Here is a 12,270-nt window from a genome sequence, read left to right as displayed (position 1 = left end):
GGGGGGGGGGGGTGTCAAGGACCAATGCAATTAGGTAATTCAATTCTGTTACACACTGTTTGTTTTTATTTTGTAAACTTATTTGAAAGCTTTGTTCTACATTATGTTGTGTAGTAGAAGACGTTAAAGAATCAACAGTAACTGGACAAGAAGGACTCTGACTGTAGTGGTCCAAAACCTTGTTTTAGAGGAAAGTCAATTTTGCCTTTTAAATTGAATTGCTAAATTATTTTCTTTTCAATTATATTCAGTGTGTTAAGATGCATTTTTACTGCTGAAGTGTGATTTAAAACACATTTTAACATAGTTCATATCTCAGAGAGCAGAAAAATCAAGAACTATTTAAACAAACTAAATGTTATCAAAGAGTAGAGCAATAAAAAAATCACTACGCTGCTTATATTAGTATGAACACTGTGACAGCTCATTGTAAAGTGGCAAGTGAATGAGAAAGCTACATTTTTTCCCGCGTCGTCTCAAGTAGCTCCTCGCTGTAGCAAAGATAAAGTCTGGTTTCACAGAGGCTTGTGTCACTGACACTCTGACGGTGGTGTGACTCTGTGAATGTGTGTGTAGGACTTCATAAGCGTCACACTGCCATGGTGGGACACCCCCATCGGCAGGACGCACTCCTCGGTCAACACCCCTCGATCCACGTCCCAGCACATCACCGTGGAGATCACCAGGTTCTTGTTGTCCCGTCCCCCTGTGATGAAAAGTTTGTTGTTGCAGGCTGCGATGGCGCAACTGGCCCTCTCCCCCAGACGGGTCACAAGGGACCAGGAGTCGGACAGGGGGGAGTAGCAGTACATGGCGTGCATGGCCCCACCTGGAAAGGCAGAGTAGAGTTCACAGTGAGCTAATGGAAATGTAAGAAAGTATACAAGCTACTGAAATCGGCAACTCCGCTCTTAAGGAAGTGTCTACTAGTTTTCTACCTCAGCTCATCTGTTTGTGTTAAACATTTGTAACTGTGTTGTAAGCTAGCACCCACATGTACTTAACTTTGTTTTAATTTTGTAATTAAAATGTACTCCTGAACCACAGTTTTTTTTGCTGTCCTCTTACCCTCCAGCCAGCTGTGATAGATTTAACTCCATTAGTGAATTACCACTGATTCATTTATTTTGATCAATAAATGAGTTCCTTGCAGAACTAATCAAACCTCCTGAATAATTATTTTTAACCATTTTTTATGTAACAGCTTTAATCCTTAATGGATTTTATTACCATTTTATGTCATAAACCCACACAGAATAATTGATAATTTTTTAGGTGGAAGATAATGTATTTCTGCAAATAAGAATCCAAAATGGTTTGGCAGGCATTTGCATTCAGTCCCTTGACTGAACTATTTTTGCAGATGGCTCTACTAATTGTTCTCACATTAGGCATGATGCGTTCGTGGTGTCAATTGTCTGCAACACAGAGCTTTCAAGTGTGAGCTAAAAAAAAAGTTACATTTTTTTCTCATCTGACCAGAGCACCTTCTTTCACATTTTGTGTTGTCTTCCTTAAATAGCCAGTTGCAAAGGGTAGCAAAGTGGGGGAAATATTTCCACAATTCAACAATCTTACCTCGTTTTCCAAAAGGCTCTGGATCCCTCTTAAAAATCTCTGTAGCCCCTCCATATTTACCTCAGTTACCATAAACTTAGATTTAGTTTTGTAGGATACATGCTTTGAAGCACGTTTTAGACTTCTTAGTTATACATGTTAAATGACTCAGGATGTATGATATCTTGGCTGGCTTACGTTTCTGGATTGAGAGAAAGATATCGCAGTGTTTGGACTCTTGCTGCAGTAATATTTGCAGAAAATGTGGTTTGGCATACAACAGAGATAAGGGTTTGCCTTTCCTGAGACGATGGCTGTGTTCCACTTTTGCACCTGTGCATGCTGGCTGTCCTGTTGAGCAAATGCAAAAGCAGAACTTCCTCAGAGAGGAATGCAGCCTTTGATAATGTGTCTGTGACGGCGTTGCAAATTCAAGTCGCAACCTTTGCAGTGAAGGAGGTCCAGACAGGCTTTCGTGCTGTGAATTTTCAGTCAGCGAGGCAAGCTAGCAAACAATTTCTAACATTGCATTTTGAATCAATCCACATGTCATTTACATTTTACACAGAAATGAGCTCAAAACTGTCATGGCATATCAGAATCTTTTTTTTTTTTTTTTTTTTCTATTGCATGTTAAAGTGCCAACTAGCATTTCTGAATGTGGTGTCACATTTCACACACATGTTCTCAGTATCAAAATGACTGTTTTACAGACTGTGCATAGTGCATGAAGAATTGGACAATGCTGAGTATAAGACATCATAAATGATTGCAGAAAGAAGTTTTTTTAATTGAAAAAAAAACGTTTTATTTAGTCTTTCAATCTTTCTGGAACTGATTAAACATAGTCCTTTTTGTTCTTCTAAAATTATCTAAAAGCTTTTTATACACTTTTTTATTTTTTGCCAGTTGACCTAAAGTTGAATATTTCCAACCTTCATCCAGCTGTCTTTTTTAACGTATGACTTTTGTACATCCGAGTCTTGCTGTGCCCTTTTTCAATCTTTTTATGTATTTATTTTACATTTTAATATAGTTTTTGTGCCATTTGAATTAAATACCAGACTTCCCAAATCTTGCATCATATCCTTGTTTATATTTTAGGTAACATTCAACTATTTTTACGCTTCAAACTTACCAACTATGTAGATGCAGTTCTTGAATGTAACAGCATTGGTGCATTTGGTTTCTATAGGGATGGGTGCCCGTAGTTCCCAGCTGTCCGTCCCTGGTTCCCAGCACTGAACTTTATCTGTGGCTAGTTTTCCATTAGGGCCACCACCAATCACATAGATCCATTTGTCAAAGGTTGCTGCAGCAAAGGAGCTGACGCCCTCTGCGAGAGGTGTCACCTGTTGAAAATACATCAGATAGGTCACTAAACAAGAGCATTTCAGTAAATGTTAAAACGATTCAGGGACAAAACCTTTCAGATTAGCTTGATATTGTCTCTGCAAGAATCTTTTATTACACACAGGTGTAATAAAAGGTGATCTTTTTCCTGGACCAAGACCACCCATATGTCTCTAGGATTTAAATGGTCATGCAAACGTTGCTGGATTGCAGCAAATTTGACTACCCTTATTTCATTTGCAAAGATTCTTAGCAGGGTAACCTCAATCCTCCCTTGCACTTACTACTCAGACCCTACTATGCTCTTGGTCATTTTACCACAATGACAATGGCCACAAGTTTTACATCAGCACTAGGATGTTTACCCCATAATCTGAACTTTCTCTACGTATAGGAGGTTTCTGCGTCAGTTTTAACCTTACTGTGGCTTAGTAAAGACCATTACTGTTTTCATCTTTCATCACCTTATCAGCAGCAAGAGCAGATGCAGGTTAGTGGTTTTCTGTAGCACAGTACATATCTGTTTGCATTTCTTACAGCTCCTTTTTGTCACCAGATACATCTTGCATTTTAACTGCACAAAACATTTCTGGGTTTCCCAACAACCAGCCTATGTGCACAAATAGGGGGTGTATGCACCTTTCCTGTGCATTGCACATCGATCTCTATACACTGGGGGGTCTGAGCACTGTGTTTTTGTTATTTTTTTCTTTTTTTTGTGGCAGTGTCAAAAACGGACAATACTTCTACTATTTAGAGCATTTATTACAATAGCTTCATAAGGTTATTTACTGAAATGAGGCCTGGTTGGCCAGTCATCCTTTTTATTCTATGATAGCTAATTTCAGAGAATATTTGTCCCTTGGAGATTTCCTCTGGCTCTGCTTTTTTGTCACACTTAAGTGTTTCCAATGATCAAACATTTTTAAATATCAGACACAGATCCTAAAGGCTCTGGGTGAATAAAAAATACAGTTCTTAAATGAATTTTTTATTTTAAGGAGAGAAAAAAAAAAACAACTATCAAAATCAACCTGGTCCTATTTAAAAAAGCGAAATGTAAAAATCGCCCCTTAAAGCTAAAGTACCACCCTTTTCATCATGACTGGCATCAGCCGTTAGTGATAATTGTTTCAGCCACAGCGTCTCAGTTGGATTTATGTCTAGGTTTTGATTATACCGTTTTGAGCCCTTCAGATATAAGTAGACCTGCGGGTGTATTTTGAATCATTCTTCAGCTGTGTTTAGGGTCGCAAACCCCCACTTTTCATGACCCTGCATGGATAAGTGGGAATAGTTTGTGGATGGATAAATTACTGCAAGTTCTCCTAGTACTGAAGAAGCAAAGCAGCCCCAGACCCACTACCCTACCAGCATCACGTTGGATCATTAGTGGGATATTCTTTTTCTAAAATGTTGTGTTAGTTTTAAGCCCGATGTAACAGGATACAGGACTTTCAAAAGGTTTCACCTTTGCCTTGCTGTTTATCAAAGCATTTTGCCAAAGGTTGTGTAGATCATTGAAAGGGCTTTTGAGAAATGAATCTCAGGCCTGTTTTGTGTTTTTCTTATTGCTGAACCTTGAACACAGACTTTAACCAAGGCATGTCAGGCCTGCAGTAGTTTAGGTGTTATTTTTGATTATTTTTTAGTTGCTGGTCCACTCTTAGGAAGGTTTACCACCATTCCACGTTTGTTCCATTTGAGGATAGGTCAGGTCATGGATGCGTTACTTTTTGAGATCTGTCAGCCTACTTCCTGCTGTCAGACAGGTTCTCGTTGAGTGACTTCTTGATTCTGAAATAACTCATGACTTAAAATCATGAGTGTGTTATAAATTACATCACCATTTAAAACTGCTTTTTTAAAATGGACTGAACTTATATAGCGCTTTTCCAGTCATGCTGACCACCCAAAGCGCTGTACACTACAGCCACATTCACCCAGTCGCTCTCACTAACGCAGATACATTCATAGACCAAAACGCAGCTCGGTAGGCAACTTGGGGTTAAGGGCCTTGCCCAGGGGTACATTGACATGTGGAAGATGGAATCAAACCCACAACCTTCTGATTGCCAGACAACTACTCCAGCCACAGTCGCCCATTCAGGTTATGTTTGTCTCGTATTAGAAATTGTCGTATTAACTGAAACATTTGGGTGTGACAGAAAAATGCAAAAACAAGCAATTTGTGAATGGAGAAAAAAAAAACTCTACCCCTTTTTCTTCAACCAAAATACTAAACTGCCAGGGAGGTTTTGTGCATGCTTAAAACTTTCACTCTCCATCTAGTGTATTAGAGCTTGCACTGTGTTTCTGGTGTACCCCAGAGCAATTCCTCTACATCCTGCCAACACCATCCGTGCTCTGGGGAGTTTGCATTTAAACATTTTTAGTGCAAAGGGAAATGTAGTTACAGTGCCAGTTTTGAATCACATTTGTAGTACCTGTTTCCAGCGATTGTGGAAAGGATCATAGGCTTCCACACTAGCAAGTCTCTGAACCCCATCAAATCCACCTAGTGCATACACTTTTCCGCCATGAACCGCCATCTTGTGTCTCCAGCGTCCACTTGACAGCGACTCAATTTGGATCCACTTGTCTAGGGCGCCGTTATATTTCCAAACATCGTATTGGGTCTCCTTGCCACCTACAGTAACCAAAACATATGAGAAAAATGGCAACTTCTACTTAGACCATACATATTCCTCTTAATACTGATTAATTATAACACGTAGATTAAAGACTAGTCCTGGTGCCCTGATAGACGATTGAGCTCTTGTCCAGGTTTAGTGTCAACAGCCCCATGACTTTGTCTTGACTTTTGCAGGGTGCGTCATCCTTGGCAGTTAAAATACCCATAGTTGAAATGTCAGTTCCTCGGGTTGGGAGACGCCTTAAACCACAGTAACTGTTACTGCGGATGACACCTCATCTTCCTGTTTGTGCTGATCTCTTGTAAACTCTGAATTTATCAGTTCAACTATCGCATTTCACTTCCAGTAAAGAAAGTGTACTTTCAAGCAAAAAACTTTAATATTTTAATACTAGCGTTACCATTAAGCTAATTCTAAAATTGATGGTGGCATCATATATGGAAGTTTTTGATTGATCTCCCACCTGATATGTAAACTTCGTTGTGGAAAGTGATGCAAGAAAACTCCACCCATTTCCTGTTTTGGGACTCATCTTCCATCTCTGTCATCGGCAGGCGGGCCACCTCCAGCCGGCTCCGTCTCAGAGGGTCCAAGCAGGTGACAGTGGAAATAAAGCGTTCGTCTTTAGTGCATCCTCCAATGATCAAAAAAACTTCAGACAGAAAGTGCTGCACTCGTGGTTTGGTTCGCTCGGAGACCACCTACAAATAGGTCAATGATAGAGATGGGTGTTTGTGAAGCACTTAAAATAGTTTGTAATCTTAAAAGGCTTTGGGGAACATTTACGGGATACCAACCTCTCTACCAGAAAGATGATAAATGCGGGCCTCTTGCAGCAAATAAAAAGCCTCAGTGCAGCGACGTATGAGCTCATCTGACTCCACTTTTTCCACAAAGTATGACGGCTCCAACAGTGGCAACCGCACATGCGAGAGCAAGCTGGCCAGTAATGGATAGCGGTCATCTTGCTTGGCTCTCACCCAGCGCATCAAAGCTACAAAGACGCACTCCTCACACTTCACGTCGAGGTCGTCCCTTTGCAGGATGGCCTCCAGAGACTCGCCTGGTAGCTCAAGGAAGTCCGGCTGCTGGACCACCTGAGAGAACTGAGAGGTGATGAAGTCCTGGGCCCTGGACCTCAGATGGGGCAAAGCATGGCTGTCGGCCAGATTAAGGATACCTATACAGGTCTCTAGATGAATAGAGTTGCTCAAAAAGCTTGCGCAGGCATCAACCACACGGAGGAACTGAAAAACAGAAGATATGTCTATGTATTATAAACATTTCTAACTGATACAGCAACAGTGCGTATTAAACTGACATCGCTAAGATAAAAACACACAGGCTATAAAATGAGATGTATTGTTTAACGGTATTTTTGAACCAGCTTTCCAAATGGATTGGATGCTGGGCAACAAAATCCATTAATATTCATGTATTTTATCTGTTTTGAAGTCACCTTTATCTTACCCCTGTTTGAGCTTCGTGAGACAGAATTATTGAGACCTGTCATATATAGAGCGTCTCGAGCTAACAAAAAAAACAATAAAAAACTGAAACCGCTTTCACTTGACACAAGCTATAAATTGCAACACAAACAGCAGCCTTATATAAGTGTGAAGTAATGTGTCATTTCATATGAATTAAAATAAAAAATAAAATAAAAACAGCACTTGGTTGCAGGTACCACCTGTCTCATCTCTTGACGCCCAAGCAACAGGTGCACTTGCCATATAAAATTAGTAGGACTCCTTTGTCAACAATGTCTGTTGTCCGATCAGCGTTTAGCCTACATGGGACCCAGCTGCCGTACTGGCCAGTGGGGGGCAGTTGTCCCAACAACTTCCACTAAAGCTTTGCTTTTGCATTTTAGCTCAGATATGTGCCACAGCATCAGGATATTGCAAACCCACTGCTTTGTGGTCTTGGCAAAAGGATGTGAGTTGTCAGCATTGCTGGTTCATCCAGTTGGGTTCCCAGTCATTGCTACGTAAATGGTTGAAAAACATAGTGGGGGTTTGTGCCTATCTCCAGCGGACATAGACGAGAGTCGAGGTATATTATTGCTGGTCCATCACAGAGCAGCACAGAGACACAGGAGATACAATCATGCACAAACACGCTCACACCAAATGGCAAATTAGAGAGACCAATTTACAGTCACGTTTTTGGAATGTGGGAGAAGGCCAGAGTACCCAAAGAGAACAGGGAGAACATGCGAACTCCACACAGAAAGAGCCCCGGCCAAGATTCAGACCCAGGACCTTCTTGCTGCAAGGCAACCGTGCTAACTGTAATTATTTCACAAATTTTTCCAATGGAAGAGCATAAAATCCATGGCATAGATGTTTTATGCATCTCACTCAGCCTCCATCCCTAAGCATACTACATTCTCTGCATACTCACTGTTTCAGTTGACCTTTCCCTTATTTGTTTCTGATGTAGTTTCTGACCCATAAAAATATGTTGCTTATCTTCCGTTGATGATAAAATGTAATCCAAAAATAAACATACTTTTCCTGGAGCAAGAGTGGCCACAACAACTTTGTGCACTGTAATTCTTGAACTTGTAAATAAATGACCATGTTCAGGACGTTTTAACTAAATAGCGTCTTGTTTTCTTTTGAAATCAGTCCATCTAGAACCATACACATTATTTTGTATATTGTTGCATGCAAGATAAAATGCACATTGATTTTCAACAATGACGCTAGCAATAGTTCGGGAGGACATGATGGTGTCTTTGTTCCCCCCGTAGCTTTTTCAAACCCACGCTTTAAGTCTAGGAGTAGAAAAATCCCCCAAACCCTTATAACACAAGCATTGTGGATCAGGTTCCTTTTTTTTTTTTTTTTTTTTGCATTACAGAAATCTTTCAGGTATTTCTTACGAATGCAACAACCAAAACTTTTCAACTGTACTTGTTATAAGAATCGAGTCTTTACAACGATTTCCACCTTTTAACTGCTGTGTTGTTTGATTAGTTTTGCTTTGACATGGAAAAAAGTTTTTGATTTTATTTCCATGCGTTTGCCCACCCGTGTGACTGACTTTGTTGTTTCCGCTTGTTTTTTTCCGGCCATGTGCCTCTATGGTTCTGTCTTTAGGGACCCAAAGGTTCACTCATCTCTGAATTTCTGCGAATATCACGCATTGAATTTAGTTCAGTCAGCCATCGTGGCGAATAAATAGCTGTACGGTAAAACAGCTATTTTTTTCTTTAAATTAAATGTATTTAAGGTTTGAGCACATTTTTCGTAATCATGGCACATAAAAATGGAGTTTTGCTCTTAAGGAAAAAATCAAATACCGATCTGATTTATTAGGCTGACAAACATGTTGATCATTTTTGATTCGACATATTATCCATAATGTGGCATGCATGATCATATTTGTCTTTAGTAATTTACACCACATACATGATGTCATACTCTATTCTAAGTCTTTCCTGATTGCAACTTGAACCACGATTCACGGTTACACCAAGTCCATGAAACGGCGAGAGGAATCAACCGAAATGATTGTGTCCTTCCTTTTCAAATACTACCATTAAAATAGCTTCCTGCAAAAATAGAAACACAGAAAAACAAACACCTGCCTCCTCTGCCGAACAGCGCAGCTGTGCAGTTAAAGTCAACGCAGATGGAAAACTGATCCTAAGTGTAAACAACAGCCAACTTTCACTTCCCTCTCAGGGTGACTGACGTTTTACCCTCTTTTACCGTTTGTCTCCCAAAACAGGAAAGCGATTATGTGAAGTGAGAAGATAATTTATAGGTTAAATGAGTTCAAATAAAGTTAAGTAGAATGACTTTCTCTTGTGAATGTACTCTTTTGCTTTTAGTTTTGTACTATTGGGCACTGCCTTTTTTTACCGTTAAATTAATCGTGGTTATTAATTCTAGTTGTTTATCCAAAGCTGAAAAGCGATAACTAGTGTTTTACTTCCTTCGCAAATTATTCATGTTACGTATTTAACCACACAAAAGATAACTTTTAGACATCTTAAAGTAATGCAGCCGTCTAAAACCCACTTTGATCAAACCGAAATAAGCCACTTACAATGTTCTAAACTTAACCTTTTGTTGTAGAGGTTCAAAAATTAAAATGAGGCTTTGTTTTAAACCACAGTGCAGCTTTAACATGCATAACATTTCTCAGACTTTTTGTCTTGGCTTGTTACCTGAGACACTGACACATGGATCGTCATAATCTCATTTGTGTCCAGGTTGTTTCGTTCTTTCACAAGTTCGTAACCCCATTTCATAACTATGCAATGTCATTTGGTCGCTTTCTTAGTTTCATTCCTGTAAACAAACCTTTTCATACATATATACTTAAACCAAGGAGTGTTTTTTTTTTTTTTGGTTACATTTTTTGGGATAAGTTATGAGGATAAAGTATAATAAAACTGCTCATATTTAATAAATCATTTAATTTAGTTGTGCCTTGCATTCTGCAAACTCTGTGTTGCACCCTATTTCTGTGGATTTTGGTTCTGATTTCCATTCGGATCAAACGTCTCTTATGAATAATGTCATATTATGACCCTTTACCAAAACAAAGTAAACAGCTCCAAACATGTAAGCTTTTGAAATGAAATTTGAATTCCTACCAACGTTGAGTATAAATTTGGTCAATTTTTAGGCGCAAAGACATGTAAAGAACTTCTAATTGTTTTTCGTTCTAGTTTTTATGAATAACGAAAACCAATTATAAATCAGTATTCTAATATCATGTTACAAATCTCATGGATAATTTAAAACACTTCTATATTGGTGTATGAAAACTTTGCCACCTAGTTTCCATTTATTTTTATTCTAATTCCAGCATCGACCAGTTGACTCTTGTGAAACATGATAGATCATGAACCCTGATTAAACCAAAGTTATTGCGCAACCTCCTGCAGCTAAATGACGTTTATAGAAATAACATAACTAAATTTACTTACAACAGACTTATGTAGACAACATAAAAGATACTTGGAAGCATTGAATGTCATAGCAGCAACAAATGTCCCACTGTCCAGTATGGAATGACGCCTGGTCGGTATAAAGCACATAGACGGCCCCATTTAAAATTGGAACAATTAAAGCACGGAGGGATCTGACCCCAATGTGAACATCGTTTTGAGGTGTACATTTCAACAGCTTTGTAAAAAAGGTCAAGCTGCTGTACCTGAAACTGGCTGGCAGCCTCCAGTATTCTCTGGACATTGGAGTGTGTGAGGAGGGCTCGGCTGGTGTAGGTGTACTCCAGGAGAGAACGCATGGTCCCGCTGTCCAAGCCTTTTATCTCCACACGCTCCTCGTGAGTCTCCCTGAGTCCACTGCAAAACATGGCCCTGTTCAGACACACATTGGGTCGGTGAAGCCAGAAGTCCCATCGCAACATCTTCACTGGGGAAAACGGACTGTTTTTACCTGAAATACTGACTGGCGGCAGCCAGAATGGCCCTGTGACACGGGAAGTCTTGCCCTTGAACACAGAGGGTCACGTCGGTCAGCTCTCTGTTCACCCGTAGGGTTTCCATCCCTCTCTGCAGCTCCAAAGCCAGGCCTCCATCTTGCCAGCATAGCTCGCTTGCGCCTCCCAGCTTCTCTTTCTCTTCTGTCTGACTGGACCCATCTGCGAGTGTCAGCACCGGACAGTCCGTCGTCCTCTCCAGCGAGTCGCTCATCCTTTTACTTTCCGCCAGCGATTTCCACAGAGACGCAGTTTCCACCGAAGAAAAGCGCTCGGCAGCTTCAGAAGCACCTGAGGGCTCGTAGAGGGAGAAGAAAACAAAGCAGACTTCTGTGGTTCACGCTGAGAGCAGTTGTGTCGCTTTGAGATGAGGATTTGGGTTTTTTTCTGCTCTGTCCTCTTCATACTTCCTATTCCTGTTCTATGAGGAACGTACGTGCATTGCAAAGCTTTTTTTTCTAAATACTTCCTCTTCTATTGTGCTGAGTAAATTTCCCCTGACTTACCCAACACTCCTCTTTTTGAAGAAAAAAAAAGCGTTTGGCTGCTTTACGTGCCTTCAAAGAGCTGGATAGTTTATAACCGACAACTAAGAAGCATGCTTGTTTCTTCAAGGGCAACCAGCCTATACCTCTAACGGGAGGTTTGCACATCTTGTGTTTTTACTACCTCAAGCTACTAATTCCTTCCATTTTGGCAGGATAAGCAATTTGTCAGATATTACAAGCATGTTTTTAACTATAATGCAATTAAAAAAACATATTTTAGCCCACTGTTCTTTGCAGAATCGGTTTAGTTTAGCCACATTAGAGGATTTTTGTACATGATGAATACATATTTATGGCCATGTCAGAGAATCTCAATCCAAATTTGGGTTCAGGCTTTAACAAAGCAATGCCAAAACCTGCATTTTAACTTTTGATCCATTTTGATGGTTGATTTGCTGGGGCTGTAGGGCTTGAGGTCACACACTGATGGCCAGTCACTCTCCTTCTGGATTTTCTGGCAGAAGAGCAGAATTTATGGCTCCATCTGAAATCACTATTTAAAAACTGCATTTTGTATTTACTCTTCTTATCGCTCTGGTGTTGAGATTTATTTAAGACCTCTTAACAAAACCACTAAGGGGGAATTACTTTTTTTCAGTAATGGAAAAGCACCAAAATCAACATTACAGTTTCATTTTGGCAGTTTCATCAAGTGACATGTTCAGTCCAACACTGAGTATCACATAATC

At 40.0% G+C, this 12,270-nt stretch overlaps 1 protein-coding gene across 2 annotated transcripts; it reads right to left on the bottom strand.

Moving 5' to 3' along the window:
• On the bottom strand, nt 1-12,048 carry klhl6 (kelch-like family member 6). 2 transcript variants are annotated; one of them, XM_012879940.3, is made up of 7 exons: nt 10,991-12,048; nt 10,746-10,896; nt 6,365-6,814; nt 6,031-6,268; nt 5,358-5,560; nt 2,696-2,909; nt 1-829 (listed from the first exon to the last, which is right to left on the bottom strand). In XM_012879940.3, the coding sequence occupies exons 1-7, from the start codon at nt 11,245-11,247 to the stop codon at nt 531-533; spliced, it is 1,812 nt and encodes a 603-aa protein (XP_012735394.2). In that variant the 5' UTR covers nt 11,248-12,048; the 3' UTR covers nt 1-530. The 2 variants fall into 2 exon arrangements, with proteins under 2 accessions (XP_012735394.2, XP_012735392.2); XM_012879938.3 differs by having other exon boundaries at nt 10,746-10,911; nt 10,991-12,046.
• Between the last annotated feature and the right edge of the window lie 222 nt (nt 12,049-12,270).

Source organism: Fundulus heteroclitus, chromosome 7, assembly GCF_011125445.2.
Source record: "Fundulus heteroclitus isolate FHET01 chromosome 7, MU-UCD_Fhet_4.1, whole genome shotgun sequence".
Taxonomy (NCBI): domain Eukaryota; kingdom Metazoa; phylum Chordata; class Actinopteri; order Cyprinodontiformes; family Fundulidae; genus Fundulus; species Fundulus heteroclitus.
This window is presented reverse-complemented; position numbering and strand designations above follow the sequence as displayed.

Coding starts and splice junctions, on each gene's coding strand:
- klhl6 (XM_012879938.3), bottom strand. CDS start 11,247: ATGAGCGACTCGCTGGAGAGGACGACGGACTGTCCGGTGCTGACACTC. Junction 10,912..10,990: donor GCCGCCAGTCAGTATTTCAG/GTAAAAACAGTC, acceptor GTGTCTGAACAG/GGCCATGTTTTGCAGTGGAC. Junction 5,561..6,030: donor CAACGAAGTTTACATATCAG/GTGGGAGATCAA, acceptor TGGTTACTGTAG/GTGGCAAGGAGACCCAATAC.